Source organism: Amblyomma mixtum, chromosome 7 (assembly GCF_055824585.1).
Source record: "Amblyomma mixtum isolate Tamu chromosome 7, ASM5582458v1, whole genome shotgun sequence".
Classification (NCBI taxonomy): Eukaryota; Metazoa; Arthropoda; class Arachnida; order Ixodida; family Ixodidae; genus Amblyomma; species Amblyomma mixtum.
In genome coordinates this window covers 61,414,270-61,436,812 of record NC_143018.1, presented here as the reverse complement: position 1 = coordinate 61,436,812, position 22,543 = coordinate 61,414,270, and the positions used below count along the sequence as shown (strand labels likewise).

The following is a 22,543-nucleotide window of genomic DNA, read 5'->3' as shown; positions in this document are numbered from 1 at the left end:
TCATCTCCAGCCACTTCAAGGCCTGCTGCACGTCGCGCGTTGAAACACAGGCACACACAAAAAAAAAAAAAAACACGCGAGGCGCAGATGGAGCGATAAGAGCGAAGCCTATGCGAGCGGCAGTCAACGAGGCTGCGAAGGAACGACGGAGGGAAAAGAAAGAGCGGGGAGAAAGATCGGCGCTCTGGGCTTCGTTTTTTATTTTTTTTTCTGAGCTCTCTCTTTTCCCCAGACCCACGAAGTGCCCACGAGCGACCGTTTTCTCTCTCTCTCTCTTTCCCCAAGAAGCGTGGCTTAGAACCGTCGGCGCGCGTCTCCATGCCGCGCTCTCTCTTCGCTGAGCTCCAATGACCTTGACGGAGCACATGCCGGCGGTACAGGAGGAGCGGGAAAGCTCGCGCCGGTGGGGCGCAAAAACGGGGAACAAAAAAAAAAAGGGCCCTGCGCCTGCTGACTGACTGCGGAAATGTTCTCTGCTGAGGCGGCTGAGGACCGGACAGGAATGTCTTTGGGGAAAGCGCGCCTTCCAGGGGCGCGGCGCGGCGTTCGATATATCCAATGTCCGGCGAAAATGGAATTCGATATACAACGCAACTGTCCTATACTTTTACATAGTATTTTCAAGGGGGTAATCTGTGTGTTCGATATAGCCAATAATTCGAAATATGCGGGTTCGATATATCCGGGTTCGACTGTACTGGCAACGCGAACAGCCCGTGGTCCACACTGAGATGCACTCTCCGCACACACTATCTCACGTCTTGCTTCCCCCTCCCCCGAGCTCACCTGCTGAGCGGAGGATGCGCGACAGAGCGGTGCCCCCATGTGAGGAGAAGAAGCGCTCCTGCATCTGCCGGTGGCGTGCCTCGAGCTCCCGCCGCAGCGAGTGTGCCTCCGAGGCCAGCTCCGAGGGCAGCAGGGCCAGCAGCGAGTCGTCCATGTCGGCCAGCACCTGCTGCCGCAGGCCCGGCGGCAGAGTCTGGATGAAGGAGGCCGGGTCCACGGGGGCATCCGGGTTGCAGTTCTGGGCAGCCAGCCGCTGCTGCTCAGCCCGCTGCTGCGCCAGCACCTGCAGTTGGCAACGCTCTTCTCATGAGATGGCACTCTTGAAGAGTTTTCAAGCAAACACTCTCTCTCACATTATGCCGTGACTGCATTGCCTTCGGTATGACCATCACTTCACAATGACGAAGGTGAATCGCTAGCTCGCAGCGATCTAGAGTACTATGCAGCAGGCCTGACACTGCTCCACTGTGGCAACCACTACACAAAAATGGGGTGAAGCCAGTTGGGAAGCAGGCTCTTGAATGTCAGTGCCCTTAACACCTCAGCCACACAACCTGCACTCTTGTCACAAAGAAATGAATGCAAGTACGAAAATATGGACGGTAGAAAGGAAAAATATGGCCGCAATTTCAGGAAATCCGAGGAACTTGCAAATTCTGGCTACATTTGTTACACTTTTACAAATTACGCACCAGCTTGGCTCTACTCTTCAAGATATTACAGTCTGGCCTTCCACCTCTGCCACTCTCTCCCAACACATTACACCTCGTCAATATATAGTAAGAGCCCCGTCTGACCGAATAGGCAGAATTATTAAACACTTGCACAGTGTTTAATAACTCTGACTATTCGGTCTAATAGTGAAGTATTAATTATTCAATTCTATGTGCTATTCGAAATTTCAATGTATTTGTCTCAAGCAAATGCTTCCTTCGTGTGATTTCAGTTAGAGGTACTTTCCACAGGATGACACCGTGGCATGCGTGCCTAGCTAAAAGCTTGTGGCATTGCGTGCCAAAAGTATTCCAAATATTTGGTACCAAGTTATTTGACGAATATAATTATTCCTTTCAAACTCACTTCAAACAAACAGACTATTCGCACAATCCTAGCTTTCTGCCATCCTTTCACTAACATAATTTAGCACCAAGTGCTTCAAATCTTCCCGCAAGAACAAATTAGCGCCATCTACTGCTGATTTCGATGTCCGTGCACAGTAAAGCAGCATGAATACGACAAGACAACTCGCAGAATGCAGTTTTGGTGCCACTGGGGCCAACACAGAGAGAAGAGACATGCCCCCACCTCTTCCTGGATGCTGGGGGGCAGGGCAGCCAGGAACTCTGGGTTGACCTCAGTGAATGTGGCCGCCCCTTCAGCGGAGGAGGCAGATGCCTGCTGTTGCTGCTGCTGCTGCTGGGCGTGCGTGCGCAGCCGCTGGAGCCGCAGCTGCTCCGCTATCACCTCCTGGCGGATGTTCTCCGGCAACGCAGCCAGGAAGGACGGGTCCACACCCTCGGGGATCTCCACATCTGTGCGGAGGCACAAAACGCGTAAATTACGCAGGCTGGGACATCTGTGATGAGGAGTGCAGGCCCAATATGGGCGCCTTTTGCGTTTCGCATCCACTGAAACGCGGCCGCCGCGGTAGGGTTCTAACCCTACTGCGGCGGCCGCGTTTCGATGGAGGCGAAACACAAAACCCGCCTTAAATTTTAAGGTAAGCATCCGAACACCAAGGTCTCCAATTCATTAGGAGATGGTGGGACCCCTGGCCAACCCTTTGCAACGAGTCAGCGCCAGCAATACCACACACTTCGTAAGCAGAGAACCAAGACGCACCCCCCAAGATGCTCGAGTAGTCGTGGGAGGCCGAGGGCCCAGCTGCATCAGAGGCACGTTGTAAAGGTGGAGGCTGTGCTGGTACTGGAACCCCAGCTTCCCTGCACGGGAACAAGACAATAATTTTTTCCATTAGGATTTTAACACTTCCAAATCTCAACTTGATAAGTATTGAGAGATGAAGAGGACAAAGCACAAAGGTAGTCTGCACTTAGAACAGATGGTTAACAGATCATCACACTGATAAACAAATCTGAACAAACTCCCATATGTGCAGTAGAAAACCATTAATTTAAATCTCTTTGGACCACGTAAAATATCTGAAAAGAGCAGGTTTTTTAATGATCTGAAATCAAAGTAAAACAAAAAATGCAAGTGTGAAACATTGTTCAACTGCTTGGAGTACATAAGCGTCGCTACCACTGCACTCAACAAAGCTGTGGTCGACATTAACGATTCACTCCCTACAGCAGGAGCTCGTTTCGACTAGTCATGGTCACCCATACTTCCGCCCCTCCAGTTTCGACGTATGCAGAATACAGTCGTGCATCTCTCTCAATGTATCTCTGCTATTGACAAAGCTCTTTGCTGTTCGCTCGCGCATTCATATGCCTACACTCTCAGCATGCTAAAGGGCAGAGGCCAAGGTTGGATACGTCAGGTTAGTGGCGGGGCTCAGCTCCAGGGTGCATGTGTGCAGTCTATACAGCCAATACGGCATAGCATGGCCTGGTGCATTTTATATCAATGATTTCGATGCAATGCAAGGCAGCAATGATGTAAAAACTGCGCTCTGTTGCATCAACACTGCCGAAGAGCAGTCCGGCTTTGATGAACTACAGAGGGCCACTTTAGCTGGCGTGACATTACCGTGCCTTGTGCTAAGTGAAGGTACCTTTGCTGTCCGCGTGATGGTGTGCGAAGCATTAAAGAGCCCAATTAAGTATCATACTGCTTAATGCAGGCTCGCACGCCTGTTATAAGTGGCAAAATGTTGCGGCTGAGTCCGCCATTGCTGCTTAGCACCCGAGGTCTTTCGAAGCCACCAGTTTGAATTAACCAGCAAAATTTACATAGCAAATTACGGGATCACAGAAGTTATATGAATAATTATTTACGTGTTATTGTATTTGCTCGAATCTCAGTGACACACTGGAATGTCAGTTAAAACTCAGGGGCATCAGCCTGTTGACTAACACATCTAGGTTAAAAACCACTGGCGTTGAAATTGAAGGTGTGTTCTGCATCTACAGTATATGAAGAAATACATAGACATAAACTACAACCCTTGCTTGCGGAACTCCGAAAAGCCAAGGGCAACAGACAAAAAGCCAACTAACACAGATCGCTGCTCAATAATAATAACTACACATTTGTGCAGCAGCGAGATAAAGGACACTGGAGTAATGCTGCCACAAGCAACTGATGTGTGCGCGGGAGACTTGGAAAATATGCAGTACGCAAACAGCTACATTATATGCACAGGTAACAGCGGGATCCGACAATGCTGAACAAACACTCACACTTCCTCCTCAGCCGGCTGCTGCGATCCGTCAGAGCCAACGTCTTCAACAGCGGCGGCCGCCTCCCTAGTCTCTGCAAAGCCCCACAAAAGAAAACACCACATGCAACATATGCAGGAACAAAATTCACAGCACGTATAAATTGAAATGCCAACGGGCAAACTGAGTGCCGCAACTTCTTACGAATTGCTGCTTGAATTTGATGTGCCACAATGAGGACAGCCACTAGGCTGTTATGGACTACCTCTTGCAGGTCACTGCCCGCCATATACGACAGAACCTCGTTTCTACGACTTTCAGGGGACCACGCGAAACAATCAGGAAATCTCCAGGAAATCTTGCAGAACTGATGCATTCACGTAATAAATGCACCCATTAATCTGGCTGTCAAAATTCCCTTTTCCCCACACGTTACAAAAGCGCTCGTTACCATTCTGTTAGGGCTAATGCCATGCATCTTGGCATCAAAAAGGCAGCCTTAAACTAAATGCGTGTGCATTCCTGTTACTGCGCATCATGTAGGCTTCACATGCGCCCCGAAAAACGACAATTTGGACGATGCGCCAGAGATATGGGTGCTCCTACTCTTCAAAGACCGTCTGCAATGTGCGGTACTGCCATTTAAGCAGCAGGCAGCAGTGCCTGGCATTAGGCATTCGCACAAGAAAAAAAAACAAAACAAAATCATGATGTTCACCCGCAGCACGAATGCAGGCCTAGAGTGCGCCCACAGCGTCAGCGCGTTTCCTGCGGCAATGTGCAGCCCGTGGCGTGACCGCACACTGCTCGCTCGGCGTCATTAGGCCTAACGTGATTCTCGCCGAAGCTTCAATGGAAAGGGCTTTCAAACTAGCCTTCGTCGATCACAGTAATGTCAGCACAATGACTTCATGTTGGTATGAACATACAAGTGATTTCCGTAGCACTTTCTTCAGTGAAGTGCCTGAAAATGTGGGCCAGGCAAGAACCGCCTCGCACAGATAGCTGCACATCACACGTGTGTCGTGCGAGAGTTGTTGGCAGAACTGTCATTACAGGCTGTCGTGCAACGGACTGCATTGTTACGCACAAAAGTCTATATTTCAATCTGGAACACCCTGCCGTGACGTGACGTCTGTCAATAAAGTGTCTGCCGCCCTCTTTCATTCCAAATGGTTTCCATAAAATTGAGGCTTTAAATGCATTAACTGTAATGTTGATTCACTGGGCCCATGCCACTTTGTCGTAATTTGTGGGTCATTGCGTGTGAACAGTGGCTGCATACCGCATTTACTCGCATAATAGGCGCGCTCGCATATTAGGCGCACCCCCAGTATGGTTGCAAAAAATGGGATGTTTTTATTTCCACACATAGTAGACGCACCCGAACTTGGCACTGTGATCATTACTGTATTTACAATGACTGCACCTGACGCTGGCTGCTGCCAATGTTATTGAAATGAGGGAGAGAAAAAAAGGATGGCAAGCGATCAAATTTTAAGAACTGCCTCACCTGGGGAAGCAGTGTCTCTTTCACCTTCATCTGTGCTCAGGTTTTGCGCATCTGCAACATCAAGAGAACAAGCACCTGAGAACCCCGAAGACAGACTGCCGAGCAAAAATTCAGGGGGCACTTTGGCTCTCGAAAGTGCGCAGTCCTGGCGCACTGTTTGGCATTGACTGTTTGTGCTGTACTAGTGCTTCATTTGACTGCACACTTTGATTACATATTACAATTACAGACTTTGACTGCTTCGATGAGTTCGGTTGTATCCATGCCGCTGTTCGCAGTAATGAGGTATGTAATGCGGTCACCCACGGACGCTTTACGCCCCCTGTCGGAGCAGACAACTATTTCATTAGCGGTCGTGTGCTCTAAGGGGATGCCAGGCATCCGCGGGTGACCTCATTACCGCAAATCGGCGCACTCTGATGTCATAACCATTTCGACCAACCAAAAAGCATGACACCTCTGCTGCAAACCTTCTGTCGACAATGATGAAGCATTAAAGGTTTCGGCCTTAAGTCATTTTGAACAGCATCAGATGCCACACACCAATTGTGGCTCTAAGTGCAGGATGAGAGAAACGGAGACAGCCTAAAGGCCAGTGCCCGTTAATCACACCTACAAGCCCAAGTGCAGTCTTCAATACTATGACATATTTCCGCAAAAGGGGCTACGTGTACGATTCTCTTTACGTCACTACATATGGTACAATACCAAGGAATTTCAGCACTAATCTTTTGAAAAAAAAAAAAACTTTGCAAACACGCTGTGCGTGCATTCATGCACGACTAGCTGGCAAAATATTAAAAAATTTACAATTCAGGTGGGCTTTGCAATTGCTCTAATTCCCACATGCCTCCCAGCCCTAGACTGCCACCGCATCAAAAAGTTCATGCTTTTCCCAGAAAAAAGAAGCCGACAATTTCCCTCTGTCTACCACACAGTACTACAGTAAAACCTCATTAATTCGAACTGGCGCCCAGGTCCCGGCACAGCCCTGTGCATTTCAACTGGAGAACACTCCAAATAATCTGAACATGCTAGTACCCAGAACACTTAATTCCAACAATACTTTGGTTCAAACACAGCAATCAACGCTCCCAAAGGTAGCGCACTTGTTCGCGCAGGCAAGTCTGTGCCCAAAAATTAGTTCGCCATACAACCAAAGTGAACACAGGCATATTTATTTAAGACAAACCTTAAGTGCCGTTACTGGCACAACCAGGACTTAGTTAACGTTTGCCATATTTTCATCCTGAGACTCGTCAATACACCAAAAAGTAAGAATTACATGTGGCGGTATGGTACGCGGATGGTAGGGCAAATCAGTTTCACTTAATCCACACCTAAATAGTAGTTCACACTCAGTGAGGAAATTACAGCCAGAGAGCCTGAACATTGAGTGCCTCACAGCTGCGATCACGATTTTCAACACTACAACTTCCGTTTTATACCGCTTGCTGTTTTTGTCCAAGCACTCAGAGGTTTTAAAAATAACGAATAATACGTGGCACAGTAATATGGTTTCGCGGACACACTACTTCCATAGCCTCCACACCGTTGGCTGCTATGCATGACGAAACTGAGTATATCAGCCCCTGGCGTACACCACTCCTAGCAAATAGAAGTCTGCCTATAGCTGGCACCAACGCGCTGCCAATTTTCTAGAGACTCAAAACAAGGAAAAGATAAAAGCAAACCACCTGCACGAGGTGAGATGCGCACTTGGCTGCCAGAGCAAACACTCCGGTGCATGCCGCAGCGGGCCGTTGCTAGAAGAAAAGCTAGAAGGAAAGCTGGCAATGCTGCACCAGAAAAGAGACTGGCTACACAGAGACTGGCTCACGAAAACATAGCAGCTGGGAAAGCGCAGCACCCGGAAATGTATCAACGGGGTTCTACAGTACCCTGATGAGTCAATCTGAACAGCCTGTAAATCACCGACAAGGAAGCAGCGTTTGATAGCACGAAAACCTCATCCACAGCACCCAGGCAGTAGAGCATGCACTAGTCCTGAATACAAGATGCCAGGCCACTACAGATGTCATTAGGCAGCTCTGTAGAAATATTTTTAAAGAGTAACAGAATGCGCTGCACTAAGGCTGGTTGCTCAGTTTTGTTCACGTCTTCAAACGTCAATCCAAAAGACCACACAGCCCCCTTGCTCCACCACCAAGAGGCTAAAAAGAGAAGCAGTGCAATTTGGCGAGCACCTTCGAACTCCTCGGAGGGCGCGGGTGCGCCTGAATTTGTGGTGGTGGTGGTGGTGGCCTCGGAGGTGTCCATGGGGCAGGCCTGGCTGGCCGCAGCAAAGAGGCCGCCCGCACAGTTGGTGGACTGCTGCAGGGCATTGGTCACCGCCGACAGGGCCGTGCTGCCCAGGCCCTCCAGCCAGCTCATGGGCGGGGTGCCTGCGGATGGAAGGATGGACAGCAACACCTTGAGGCACGCACCGCAAGGCAGTGCTCCGACAATGCATTAGTTCCCATCAAAACACAATAAAACGATCCTGCAATCTTACAGCACTGCCATCAAGACACCAGATGCTTGTGAGCTGCAATATGCTGCCATGCGATTGAGCAGAATGTGCTGCGGTACCAACTTATCTTCGTGAAAATCATGCATCAAACATCTGTAGAGGTTGTGAATACTTTGATAACTCCAAATATTCGGTCGAAACAGTAAAGCATTCAATGTTCTATTCAATCCTAATGTTTGATATCCGAAATCTCTAAGTATTCGTCTTGAGCGAACAACATTTCTGGAACACTTGCTTCATGTGGTTTCGATTCAGTGTTACTCCTCCAAGATGGCACCGTGGCATGCGCACTGTTTACGTACCCCCATTCCATGGACACCTTGCCAGGTGTATGCACCAGGTGCCTGTGCACCCGCACGCATACCGGGGCGGTGGTCTGCGCATGTGCGCGGCAGCAGACGCGAGCAGGTGTTCAGACCTGCACCTGTCAGGTCTGCACCTGTCATGGCTCCCTCGACTTCCACAGGACAAGTCAGAGCTGACTGCAGCTGCCTTAGTTGCTCTCCTATGTGGAAACTTCGCTAATCAAGAGTGAAGGCACGAGCACTTCACGTAGTGCCGACGTATTTGTGAGGTGCCGGACCGATCTGTGTGACCTCGAACTGCTGCTCTTAGTTGTACAACATTGCGCAGTTCTTGCACTTTAGCGAGGATTCCATGGACACCTGCTAGGCGTACGCACCGTGGGCCCAGCCCCACACTGCGTGAGGCGTCGGAAAGGGGCCTCTATCCGCATGTGTCTCGCACAGTCACACTTGATTAGCGAAGTTCACACAGAGAAGAATGGCTGTGGCAGCTGCAGTCAGCTCAGACTGGTCCCACAAGAGTTAAGGGATGTCCGCACTGCCCTGGCAGGCACAGATTTGAGCGACATGCTCGTGGCTGCTCACATGTGCTGTAGAGCACATGCGCAGACCAATTCCAGCATATGCACAGGTATACGCATGCATATGCCTAAGAAGAGTCTACGAAGTTGGGACTTTGTGCGTGTGCCGCAGTGCCATCCCAGAGGATGGCAAGTTGAATCGAAGCCACACAGAACAAGTGGTCCAGAAACGTTATCTATGCGACACTAATTATTCGAGATTTTGAATACCAAACATCCAGACTGAACTGAGTTTCGTGTGCTTTACCAGTCAGCTGAATATTCGCACAGACTAACACTGCAAGTGAAATGACAACATAACACTGGCAGGCCATGATACGCATAGCAGCGCTTCCTGACTGGAGCCATCAGCACTGTGGTGTAGCCCGCACCACACACTTCAACAGCACAAGCCTGTGGCTCGGGCATGAAGCTTGTAATAATGTGACTGTCTTTGACCTTCATCATGCAATTACACCTAGAGTTTTTCGCAAGACTGTAGTAATCCAAGAGCCTGCAAGGTAATTTTGATGGTGCACCGCACGTCTCGACTAAAAGGAATTGCGATATAATCAAGTTTTTGGCTTCAGGCACAACATTGTAAGGTTTGGTTTGATTTATGGGGTTTAAGGGGGGACGCTACCTTTGAAAACCGAAAAATCGCGAAAAAGTGGATTTTTGGAAAAGTATATATTCCGTTTGTATATGTTATAAACTACCTTTTCTGTAATTATCAATGCCTAATTCGCCGTAAAAATATTGAAAATTAGAAATATAACACGCCACAGCGGCCCCTGAGCCGCGAGCAAGCGCCGAAAATGCCCCAACTTCGCGCACGCGCCATTCCTCCCACGCTGAACCGAGCGCCGCCATTTTGGCCTTGTTTTGTTCGTGAATTCTTGCGCTTTGCTTTGCTGCTGCCGGCGGCAACGGCGGCAGCGTGCTCGAGGCGTGGCTAGCTTTTGATTGGGGGCCTCGCGGCTGCTTTCGAATTTCCCGCGTCCGAAATCCGAGGCTACGATTGGACCAAGCGCGCGCTCCTCGAGAACGCGGGGGAACGGGCGGCTGCTATTGGCTGCTGCGCGCGCTGACGCGATGGTCTCCGCCGGCTGCTCCCTGCGCGTAGTCTGCTCCGGCTGCTCGCTCTCCTTTGTGCGGTGTGTTCGTTCGCCTTTCGCCAGTTCTGCGATCGCCGTCTTCACAGTCTGTCGCCGTGCCCTTTGAATCGTGTCGTGTAGCTTGTTGATCGTTGCGCGGTCGGTCACGATGCCTACAACGAAATTCAAGACGCGACACGCGTTCGGTGCACGGACGCATTCTATGAGGTCCATCCGCATGGCGAAGCGCGCTGCCGATGACTGCATCGACGCGTCCAGCGTCCTAGATATGTACGGGTCGGTCAGCGGCGGAGAAAGATGCCCTGCGCATGGGCAAGGCTGAGGAACCGAATGAAGTGACAACTCAGAGGCGGCAAAAAAAAAAGAAAGCAGGATCGTTTTAGACCTGGAAATGTCTCAACTTTTGAGGGTCACTTTCTCTGAATTATTTATTTTTTTCCTTGTATGGCTGCTCACCCCAGCATATCTCAGAAACCACTCATCGGATTTCTGTGTGGTCTTTTTACCCTATACATAAATAAATTTTGGGGGGCAAGAAAAGCCAATTTATTGAAGATATTGTGTTTGGAATTGTTGATAAATAAAATTTGGTTAATTAGTGCATGTCTAAGTAGTAATTAAATTCAGTGATGAGCAAAAATTTTTTACCAAAGAATTTTCGAAGGGCCTTGTTGTTGCCTGAGGTGCCTATCCAGAAATTATCATAAATTAACTTCATAGTGCCAACACATTCTGCATATTCTCCTGGCCTGTCCCAAGAACCCTTGTAAACCACCTCGATATACTCCTGTAACTTCAGAACCAGAGGGCACAACTCTGTGAAACTTAGTAATTCTTCAGGTGTTTATGCTGTGAGCCTACCCTGAAAATTTCATCAAGATATCTCAAGAAACAAAAAAGTTGGTGTTCTCAAACTTCTAAGGCCATTTTCTCAGAATCAATATTTTGCCTGGCGTGGCTGCTAGGGAAAGCCATATCTTGGGAACCACTTATCAGAATTTCATGGGGTTTCTTTTGCACCATACCTGAATAAATTTCTGAGGGCAAGACAAGCCCGTTTTTTTAAGATATTGTCTGTGGAATTTGTAATAAACAATTAAAATTTGGTTAATGAAGGTCTAATAAGTAACACCAAATTCAGGGCTGTGCTAAAATTTTTCAGCAAAGAAATTTACAAAAAGGGCCTTGTCTTGCCCTGGGGTACCTATCCAGGAATGACTATGCTGAATTTCAAAGTGCCAGCACATTTTGCAAATTCACCAGGCATGTCACAAGGAACCCATGTAAACTACCTTGATATACTCCTATAACTTGAGAACCAGAGGGCACAGCTCCATGAAACTTGGTAGTTCTTCAAATGTTTGTGTTACAAGCTTACCCTGAAAATTTCATCCAGATATCTCAAGAAATAAAAAAGTTGATGCTCAAGGGTAGCCTCCCCCCTTAACGTCCCAAAGCGACTAAGCACACACACAGCACTTGAAAGGCACTTCTGGTGTCATAGAAGAAAAACATTAGCAGCACTTTTTACCAAGATGCTTACCCTGCGGCAGTGATGCAGTGTGTTCGGCAGTCATGGACAGTGCTGGTCCCAACACCCTCTCCACGATGGATGCTGCCAGACGCTCTGTGCCAGCCAGGGAGGCCTCGTTCACCCCTGAGGAGACGATCATAGTTTGTGTCGTGTCTAAGCAAAGGCTCAACAATGTGTCGCCATGATTCACTATCAGACATGGCAGCCAAGAAACATGGCCTTGTATTAGGACTGACCACTGACCCAAAACGTGTCCAGAGTTATGGCGGAAATAAAAAAGACTGTGCTTTGTAAAATATGGTTTATGGGGCTTAACGTCCCAAAGCGACTAAGGCTATGAGAGACGCCATAGTGGAGGGCTCCGGAAATTTCGACCACCTGGGGTTCTTTAACGTGCACTGACATCGCACAGTACACGGGCCTCTAGAATTTCTCCTCCAAAGAAATTCTAGCCGCCGCGGCCGGGATCGAACCCGCGTCTTTTGGGTCAGCAGCCGAGCACCATAGCCGCTGAGCCACCGCGGCGGCCTTTGTAAAATAGTGTAACAATCTGAGCTCAGCGATATCGAATAAACAAGGATTTATGATTTTAATTTGGCACTGATAATCGTATAACAAATTGAAAAGCCATCTTGCAATGAAACCCTGCCATTATTAGTGAGTGGGGCTCCACTATACTCTTCCAGAACTCTCTCTCGTAGCCTACTGCAACCCTTCCCCTTCAGGCCCCCTGAAAGTGGCGGTGGGAGAAGCGGGGGAGAGAGGCACTAGTGTCATCACGTGGAAAGTTTTTAAGCCCCAAGTCAATGAGCAGGTGCACTTTGCGCACTGGAGGCAATGCGCAGCATGTGACACGTGCAATGCTGAAATTTGACTGTCAGATCTCTGCACCGGCGCAGACACAATGATGACCTTTTCCCACCCCGGCAAGCTTCCCCCCCCCAAGAATGCACACTTCTGCAAGACTGTTTTTGACAGTGAAGTGATTTTTTTCTTTTATAAATGCACAAATTTTGCAGACTGTTCGATCATTCTGACCATATTTAGGGTTTGAAATCTAATGGAGACAGTGAAATAGTTCCGATGTATAAAATGAAATGGCAAATAACTAAGTTTATCTGTAACCTAGAAACATGAATACAGTTGCACTCACATTAGATAACGACGTTTTTTTCAGCAACTCACCCGATTCAGATGCCACTGTTGGTGCGGGCTCGGGCTCTGGTTCGGACGCCACAGGTGCGGGTGATGGTCTCGACGCAGCCAACCGCGCCGACACGGTCGACTGATTGCTCACTGCCGCCGTAGCCACCGTCACAGCAGTGGGCTGTGACTGCGACAGCGGTGGCACGTATGCTGGTGCAGACAGAGACGACGCCGCGGCCATCACTTCTTCCAGGTCGGCCGTTGGAATGTTGCGGCCACTGGTCGTGTTGGTGGAGGTCGTCGATGCCGTCGCTCCCGAAATTGTCGAGGGCCACGGCCCCAACAGCATCACCGTGCGCTCGGCGTCCTGGTTGTGGTTTGTGTCTTCGGCGTGAGCTGCTGCCACCGTGGTGGCCGTGGTCGCGGAGGTGGCGCTCGCCGTCACAGCTGGGGCGGACGACGTCGCCGCTGCCGGCTCGGTCTCCTGCAGCTTGCAGCGCTTCTCTCGCCGCTCAGCCAACTCTTCGTCCCGGTGCTTCTCCAGGACTTCCAGGATGGCCGGCTTCAGCCCTGCACCGTGAAATTCAATTTCACTTGGCTGAGTATAGGCACAGAGCAAAACAGAGATCCACTGCGTGCGTGCGTGTGTGAGGGAGGGAAGGCGGGGGGGGGGGGGGGGGGGGGGCAGAGAAGACTGAACAAGGAAGCACACAAAGATTTCAGGTGCCAATGCAACACTAAGTTGACGAAATAGGCTAATGCAGAAAACACAAGTTGAAACAGCAGGCGCAGATATTAAATTTACCCATGTGACAAAAGCGTTTTCTGTAAAAGTGTTAATTTGGAAGGGAACTTTATTATTACTTATTAAACAGGACCACATTCCCTGTGTTCAACTGAAATTTTTCTAAATGCTTATGGCCAGAGAGGAGGCATGCTTACTATGCTGGCACATTTAGTACACATACTGTGCGTGACTGCAGAAATAATAATATTCTGCAGAAATATAGTATAATAATAGTAATAATATAATATTGCAGATATAATAACATTAGGCTAATTGTAAACTACTATTTATAAGTGGTCTAAACAAAAAAAGTAAGAATGTCATAGGGTACGGCAATTCTCGCACTATCAATTCATGTAATCAAAAGCAACAAAATGCAATGAGAAAGTTCATTAAAGCTGCGTAATAAATTACCTAATTACACTCTAGACTTTAAGACAACTTTTGATCTAAGACCACCACCTCAATTACGATTACTTTTTTTGGAATCGGAAGAGAAAAACACATCTGGTTTCCACTGGTGCCACGACACTCCTGAGTGGGGTGAACTGCAGGGTAACGGCCACCCACGAAGCAGGGTGTGTACTCCCACCCACCTGCAACGCAGTCGTGCATGCTGTCCCCATCCAGCACCCGAGACTCCTCCGTCCACCGCACCAGGGCGGTGGGGATGTTGGCCAGGGTGCCCGTGCCGCTGCTCGACACAAAGGTGCCTGGATCCTGCAAGCCCATAGAGGACAGGGGACACACGTCACGTTTCGAGATACAGAGAAGGGAACGAGAAAGAAAAAAGGTGGCCAAACCCACATCGCACGAGCGCTTGCAGGGCCAAGAGGAAGTACCCGATCAACATGCCTTGCAGCTGTGAACTCCTTTGTGTATCCCAATACCTCACCAATATGCACTGTGTTCTCAGCAAGCTCTCTTTGCCTCTCTTCTTTTTTCCCAAACAGGTTAGGTCAAACTGCATTCCATGAAACCCTTTGGCTACTTGGGACACAATTTGGGTTTCCCTGCGCACCTAAACCCACGCACACTTCAACCCCCTTTATTTTGCATCTGCTACTGGCTATGGCGGATTCTTTCACTAGCCAGTCGTTAAATCTGCCTTTTTTTTTTTTTTGAGAGGCTATGTGTCTGGACGCTTTTTTGCATGCGTGTTGGCAGGGAGGGACAGAAATCAAGACAGGAGGGTCCCCAAGCACCTGCTAAAGGCCACTGTGGTCTAACTACCGCCCATAGATCTGTTGCCAGTAACAAGACATCCGGGTCTCTAGTTCTCATGCATTGCATTTTTTAAGCGCTATAGGGGGCCTTCACATCAAAAATATGTTCAACTAAGTCACTTACACCTCCCATTACTAGTAAGATCGTTCATCCGTAGTGCCACTACACAAAGCCCAATACACTGCAATAGAAGTTATTTCCCCTGGCTCAATGTGAACATGATGGCTCAGCTGAAAAGCATGGCCTGCAGATTAGTCCAACATATCAAGACGAAAAGGCCAAAATGAAGTGGTTCATCATGAACAGCCGATTTAAGATTTACCCGCTCTTCCAAGGTTTTATCTAGTTCTATCTTCTGTCCCCGTTTAGGATGTGCGCAGCCTCTAACTATGCGGAGGTACTTTTTTTTTTTGGCCACGTGCTGTGTGCCAAGCCGCCCAGACGCGGCGGCGCGTAGTTCGAATTATCCTTAGCGGAACCAACTCGCTTTCGAATTAAGGGGCTTTTTTATACACAGATCTCTATGGAGCTTGGCCGGACCAAGGAGTGTAGTTCGAATTATCCGAAATTCGAATTATCGAGGTTCGAATTAACGAGCTTTCACTGTATAATCATACGAACGAGAAGCCACTTCACTTTAGTAGGCATGTGCTCTGCGCATGCAGTTCTTGCTTTCCACAGTCGTGCATTCAAGCCACCATTCCAGACACATCCCACCACTTGCCTGAATCTCAAAGAGGTCCTCATCAGTTGCGAGTATTCGGAAGTCACTGTTGGCAAACACAACCCTAGTCTGGGCAGTTGACGATGCCACAGGGTTGAATGTCGATGTCAGCTGGAGAATGTCCTGGGCAGTGTTGGGACCTAGTAGCCTGCAATGAGTGCACTATGAATCAGCTGTCACCTGTGTTATGTTAAAAGTGCACCAGGCAGCAACATGCAACACAAAGCACAGCTCACCAACGAAGATCGAAACTGAAAACGTGAGCCCAGTAACACCAACTGCGGGTGCAGCGACTACAGTTTTCTCACTGGAAGTATGGTCCCTTTACTGTAATTTCATGCCTTCTGTTTCTAGTTGTTACGGTTAAGGAAATAAAGATGGCATTAAATGATTGCAGTTTCATGTCAGATTGTAACCTACAGTCGTGAGCAATATACAGTAAAAGCTCGTTAATTCGACACTGACGGGACCGCGAAAAATTGTCGAATTATCCGAATGTCGAATTATCGAATGAACAACAAAAAACAATGTTTGCCGCAACAGGACGTATACCTTTAGTTGGCAAGGAAATCTGTAATCACCGTCCGCTTTTTCGAGCGAATTTGAGCGACTACGATAGCTCTAACAGCTGCCAGGTGCTCCGCGGCACACGCGCCGTCAGGGATTTGTTCACAGAAGTCCTCCCGCACGGACAAGGCGGCTTCTGCGGCTTCTTTCACCCTGCACTTCGGCATTTGGTGCAACTGCTCACAATCGTAAATCGTCGTCGTTGTCAGCGCCTGTCACTTCAATTATTTCATCCTCGGTCAGCTGACAGGACACGAAGGCGAGGCGGCGCGCAGGCCCTGCGCGCTACCCACCGGAAAGCAGCGCGGGGAGGAGGTGAAGGGAGCGCCGCTCCCTGCTTATCTGTTTTTTCAACCAGCGTCCGCGGGGACGGCGTTGTTGCTGGGAGGCGTTGTTGCTGGGACGCGCAGTCTTATCTTTCCTCTGATCTTTTAACTCTCCTCTTATCTGCACGGGGACTGTGGACGGGTGTCTTATCTTTTCTCTATCTTTTTCTCTGATCTTTTAACTCTCCTCTATCCGCACATGGCAGCGGTGGTGGCTGAGCCAGTAGGCAATCCCTTGCGATTTCCTTTCACCCTTCTCTCAGTCGCAACAAAACAGCAACAAGTAGGGCAGTAAAGGCGCTGACAAAGCGCGCATTTACCGAAAAAGGCGCCGTAAATAACCGTGATAGCGACTGCTGCGACACAACAAAGCACAAAAAAAAAAAAGACGCCAGCCGCTTGGGCCGCCGCTAACTCGCTTCCTGGGATGGATGGAGGGATGGATGGATATGACCATAGGGATGGCCTATCAGCCGTACAGTAGCGCCGCTCATGGCAGTGTTTTTTTCTTTTTGCTCTCGGCACACCGGCTTGGCGGGCTGCGGAGTGAAGTCGAATTAACCGACGCACGGCAGAATTTGTTCGAATTAACGAGAGTTTCGCCCCATAGACTCCTATGTATAATTGTAGGGACCTCGCGGCGCGCGTCGAATTATCCGATTTGCCGAATTAACGGGGGTCGAATTAACGAGCTTTCACTGTAACAGGGAACAAAGTTTCAGCATTCATTTATTGATCGCTCCACAATTATCTAAGACAAGCACAGTAGTTTGTTTTATAACTACTGTTTCTGCCGGCACATAATATAAGATCATTCTAAAACTGAGTGGAGAAATAAACTAAAAAATTTGCAATTTCGTGTAAAAGGTTCATTGGCTTTCATATTGCTCACTACTATGTACATACTGTCACATGCTGCTTTGAGCTTTTTTTTCCCCCTTCGTTTTTGAAGATAAAGGTGTGCTTTGTGGTCAGAAAAACAGACAGCATTCATTGCAACCGCTCACAAATAATGAGTAAGTTTCCAGAAATATCTGCACAGGACAAGGTTGCAACGAATCACAATGACCACAAGCCAGAGGATGAGGTGGGGAAGGGTGCACTTGTACACTGGTACTTCTCAATTCGAACATTTGTGGTGCTGCATTTCGCGAAACCTCCAAACCTTGGAAAGAAAAACTAGCACACCAGAATTTGAAACAGAACACATGGAAGGTTTCAAAAACGGCAGGGTGTCAAGCAGTGATGCGTGACACCAACATTTTTGTGACCCTTTCATTGCAGCACACAGGGGATGCCCGTGTGTGTGAGTGAGCGAGGGGACGTACCTCTGGAGGATGGCGGGTGGGTTGGGGTGCCGGTTGGCGTACACGTGCCAGGTGGCGCTGCTGCCCCCGTGCGTGGCCCCCTGGGTGCGGAAACCTCGGGTGCGCCGGTGCAGCCGCGACGAGGGTCCCCCGCCCGCTTGGGTGTCGCCATGCCGCACCAGCAGCGGGTGCGTGCTGGCCACCGTGCCCGGGGGTGGCGGAATGGAGGGACCTGTGGCGGCCGCCACCACCGCACGACCAACAAGGGGGTGGGAGGGAAGGGTAAAGCGGGGGGGAGAGGAGGCACGGCAAGAAAGAAGATGGGCACATCTCTCAGGCCAGGCTCCAATTGGGACAGCAAGCACCCATCTCGCATCTCTCTGGCGTCCAACGTGTGTCAAGGGAAACCATTCGGGAAGGGGTAAAACTTCAGGCAAGGGAGTGAATGTCCACCCAAGCTGAGCCATTGGTGACAAAAACGGAAGAAATTTAATCTGCCTTGCTGCGGAAAAGTTAATCTTATTCCGGGTCTTTGACCCCAGACCAGTGCCTCATTGCAGGCATCAACAGGCTAACAGTGCGACTAACAGACAAGGTGGCGCTAAACTGATCAAATTGAAGCGGGGCCAACGTTACAGAAACTTTTGGAGTAATCCGCCAAAAAGGGGATCTCTAAACAGTTACCAATTACCGTAGTACAATAAAAGTCCACCTGAAAGCAGCCAGGCGCCAATCAACCATGCTCACTGTACTGTCCAGCATGGTGACAGCATTAAGGGATTTCACTACTGGGTAGGGGGGCTAGCACTGAAAACCTTGACAGCACCTTGACTAACACAACGGATGATGCAATTGAGTACGCTCCCCCCTCACAAGGCATGTCAACTTGGGCATGATTAAACAACCCCTGGGCGAATGCAGGCACCAAAATTTTAGCAAACAACAAAACTTATGCTGCTCGTCATTTACCAGGTGGAGAGCTCGGCAAGTTGAGGTGTAGTACTCGACGGAACCTATCTTCATGGCTCATCCAAGAAGCATGTCTTAAGCAAAGTACTGCTGCATCAAAGGAAAAGCCCAATTACATGACAAGAGACAGCATTAAGTGCAGCAACATGAGCAGCAAAGGCACAAACTTCTCAAGCTAAGACTGCCCTGTGGTCACTGGTTGACTGCAGCCTAAAATCAATGCAACAAGGTTACACGGCTGTAACCAAGCTCCTCTTACAGGGGGTATGCTGAAGTAACTCTTCACCATTTTTCTCCTTTATTTTATGCTTTTAAATAAGTCTCCCTCCCGCATCAGTCTATACAATCCAAAGAAAGTACTTACTGGTAGTCTCAGCACCGTTGTTGCTTTCATCAGGAACAATGGGCAGCTGGTAGGTACGGATGCCCTCTGAAGCACCGAACATGAAGGACGTGCCTGGAATGGAAGCACCACCAACCGGACACCACCAGAGTGAGTACCGAATGTGGGCAATGACCAGAGCATTCTCTGGAGGCTGCTGGAACTTCTGTAGCTGGTTTTGTACTCGGCAGTACGCAAGGACGACTACTGCCGCACCTTTCGGCCAGCTTCCCCGCAATACACACGGGTGCTTTCCCACAACAGCTCCGTTGAACTCACACACACGTCTCGCTGCGAGCACAACACTGAGACTGTGGTTGCTTAGACCGTATTTACTGTGAAGAACTCTGGGATTCTTTTTTTGCATGGCTAAAGAAAAAACACTTAGCGGTGCAATGAGCCGGGGAAAAAAAAAAAGCGCCAGCAAGCACCGTGATGTCTAATACAGTGAGCTCTTTTAATTCGAAGTACCTGTAAAATAGAATAGAAGCAACAGTCTCACTAACATCAAACGTGCATTAAAACGGCCTCCCTTCAAATGAAATTTCACATTACTTGAACGTACTTCCAGTCCTCTTCAAGACTGATATTATATCGATAGTCAACTGTACCTGCGATTTTTCTATGTCCCTCTAGGTCATACGCTTGATCCTCTTCCAGTGTAAATGTGAACAGGCTTCATCGCAGCACAAGAACTGCTGACTCAAGCTGCCATTCCAAAGCATTACAGCTAGCAAGGACAAATGTGAACAGGTATCAAGGGCAGCTAGCAGGCAACAGGTAATACAAAGGTGCATATCGACAAAGAAAGAACAGAACTTTTGAATTTGAGACGTTTAACCATGGGAAATTAGCAGGTCAATCATTACTTACCTGAAAGATAGCTGATTAGGAAGTAAAAGAAAAGACAACCACATGCACTGTGCACGACATTGGGAAGGTTGAAGGTTAAGATTCCACTGGTGGTATGCGGTTTTTTTTTTTGCCTTTCTAATCCATTATCGTTCAAGTAACAAACGATCACACTACTATTTTCACATGGACCAATCCCACAAATTTTTTATAATTGTTCCCCTACGCTTTCCTTGGTTTCGGTAACTGTTGGCTTCCTTTACATTAGTGTCCTAATGAGCCCCTTATTTCCCCTACCCTTGTCTGCTCGAAAGATATTCGAAGACAGCAGCAATCCCCCGGCGCTTGCGCTGCGACAAAACGGCTCTGTTTTCAAGACGCACTACCCATGGCGACATACAAAGTTGTACACCCCACAGAAGCCCTAGAAAGGAAGAGGGAAAAGAGAGAGAAACGAAACGCTGAAAAAAGCAGGAGGAGAAAAGGAAACGCTCACCGGATGATGGGAACACTTCCTCAAAGTGAAAGAAGAGGTTGTCGTCTCGGTCTTGCATCCGGAACAGGGCTTCCTCCAGATCCTGGTACTCCTGCAGCACCAAGCAAGAGCTCTGGTACACAGCACAAAGGCATTGTAGGCGCAGAGAGCACCGTATGACATCGGAAAAAAACGTAAACAACCAAGCACAAGCTTCAGCTCCCCGCTATGGCTGTCGCAATATTAGAGGAGGTGATGGTTAACGGTTTAAGAGGTTTTAACGTCCCAAAGTGACTCAGGCTATGAGGGACGCCATAGTGAAGGACTCTAGAAATTTAGTGTCTAACCCACACTAAACTTTTTCGGTATGTTCTGCCTTTGGAATGATGCATTAGGTATCAGGTGGCGATACGAATCACCACATGGAGTTCACCTACAACCCCTAAATAATTTGCAGTTCAGTTTCCGTTTGAGCAGTCAAACAACTGCTATGATAGCATAGCTGAGTTGAGGTTACATAAAGCAAACTGGACTACAACAGCCGGCTGTTCGTTCATTCATTCACAGGCTGGTGTTAATAGTCAAAGCGAATTAAAGCAAAAAATCAACAATTATGCTGCGGTTTATGTACATCTCACGTGACCACAACTCCACTGCGATGTCAAAGCCAACATTTGGTTGTTGAAATAAACCAATACAGCACAAGAGAAGAAATTCAATTAACAGCTAGTTAGGGGGGCTCAGGCAAACATGTGCTCGACTCACGCTCGCCGCAGAAGAACAAAACCAGCATACCTCCTCATCCTCGTCCTCATCCTCCGCTTCCTCGTCGCCCTCGTCTTCGTTTTCCTCGTCTTGCTCAACTTCGTCTTCACTGCGCCCAGAGTCCGAATTGCTTTCAGAGTCTGTGGTTTCCTGGTGCACTTCTTCCACTGTTGAGAGCACGTGCAGCCAGTTAATTACTGACACTCACGCAACCATTTCCTTCACGATTCATCAAACTCCAGACACAGAGTGAAAGTAGAGCGGAACACATAAGTGAAACTGTTCAATGAAACCCCTTAAAGAATAAAGTTGGTTTTCTCTACACTGAATGGTTTGCTGTGCCTCCGAAGCAAGAAAACTGTACTCATGAAGCATAAGAAGTCAAAGCAATACAGAGGGCAACACCGTCCAAACACTGCTCTCAGTGTAAAGTGTACTCTATGGCTCTTCCTCAGTATGTTAAACTTCCTGCTACTTGACTCAAACCTGCGATGCCTACATCGTACAACCCTCAGTGATCACCGGTTTCAAGTGAATTGTGCCCCAGCCTGGCCTCGGGGATCCACGCTCAAAAAACTATCGACACACAGCGATTTACTGGAGAAATCGACTGGTGACAGCGACACCTGCCTTACACTTTTTGTTCATTTTCAAGTTTACAGAAGCTCCGTTTTAAGTGAAAGTAGCATCTTTGTCATTAGAACGCAGTAATCTATAATCTATAAACAAAGGCCAACTTAAATTTTCCCCCAGCGTCCCTTTTTAAGCTTGAACCAAGTTCAGATGAAAGAGTTAACAGGTGCAAAAGGAAAATACTAATGTAAAATACATTAATACCAAAACCTTGTTGAGAAAGCAGCACACAAAGGATGCAAGAGGGAGAATGTGCCTCTTCTTGCACAACAGCTCTGTGTATGCCTCTCATGTCTTGTGTTTGCAGTTTTCTCAACATGAATTCGCTTAAACCAGCCTAACTACCGTATTTACTTGCGTAATTCGCACACTTCTTTTTTTTTAATTAAGGGCTTCAAAACGAGATTGATCAAATCACGCGAAAATTTTCTGAACAAGTCCAAAAAAAATTCTACAAAGATCATTATGTGCAATGTATACTGTACATTGACACCTATACCTAGACCCCCATCTCACACCCCTCATTGGCCAGCAAAAAGCTGACTTCAAATATAAGAAGCATACTCCCCCCCCTCCTCCTCCCCCCCACTCTACGTAGTTCCCAGTGGGATGGCATGACGGCATGTGTGCAGCTCAAAGCAATAAATGCCCAACGATATAATCATGAAGCCCGCAGTAGGAGGCAAAGGA

At 48.4% G+C, this 22,543-nt stretch overlaps 1 protein-coding gene across 4 annotated transcripts in view; it reads right to left on the bottom strand.

Annotated features, from left to right (window-relative positions):
• Positions 1-22,543, bottom strand: part of HUWE1 (HECT, UBA and WWE domain containing E3 ubiquitin protein ligase 1) — a 142,600-nt gene that overhangs the window by 33,416 nt on the left and 86,641 nt on the right. For all 4 annotated transcript variants that reach the window (XM_089552788.1, XM_089552791.1, XM_089552790.1 and 1 more), the window contains 14 exons: positions 21,251-21,387; positions 20,477-20,567; positions 19,111-19,203; positions 17,799-18,009; positions 15,578-15,725; positions 14,223-14,346; positions 12,879-13,409; positions 11,703-11,816; positions 7,851-8,048; positions 5,644-5,694; positions 4,152-4,224; positions 2,629-2,729; positions 2,092-2,318; positions 787-1,069 (listed from right to left, as the gene is read on the bottom strand). In XM_089552788.1, the coding sequence (XP_089408914.1) occupies positions 787-1,069; positions 2,092-2,318; positions 2,629-2,729; positions 4,152-4,224; positions 5,644-5,694; positions 7,851-8,048; positions 11,703-11,816; positions 12,879-13,409; positions 14,223-14,346; positions 15,578-15,725; positions 17,799-18,009; positions 19,111-19,203; positions 20,477-20,567; positions 21,251-21,387 (2,382 nt within the window). The remainder of the gene's footprint in view (positions 1-786; positions 1,070-2,091; positions 2,319-2,628; positions 2,730-4,151; positions 4,225-5,643; positions 5,695-7,850; positions 8,049-11,702; positions 11,817-12,878; positions 13,410-14,222; positions 14,347-15,577; positions 15,726-17,798; positions 18,010-19,110; positions 19,204-20,476; positions 20,568-21,250; positions 21,388-22,543) is intronic.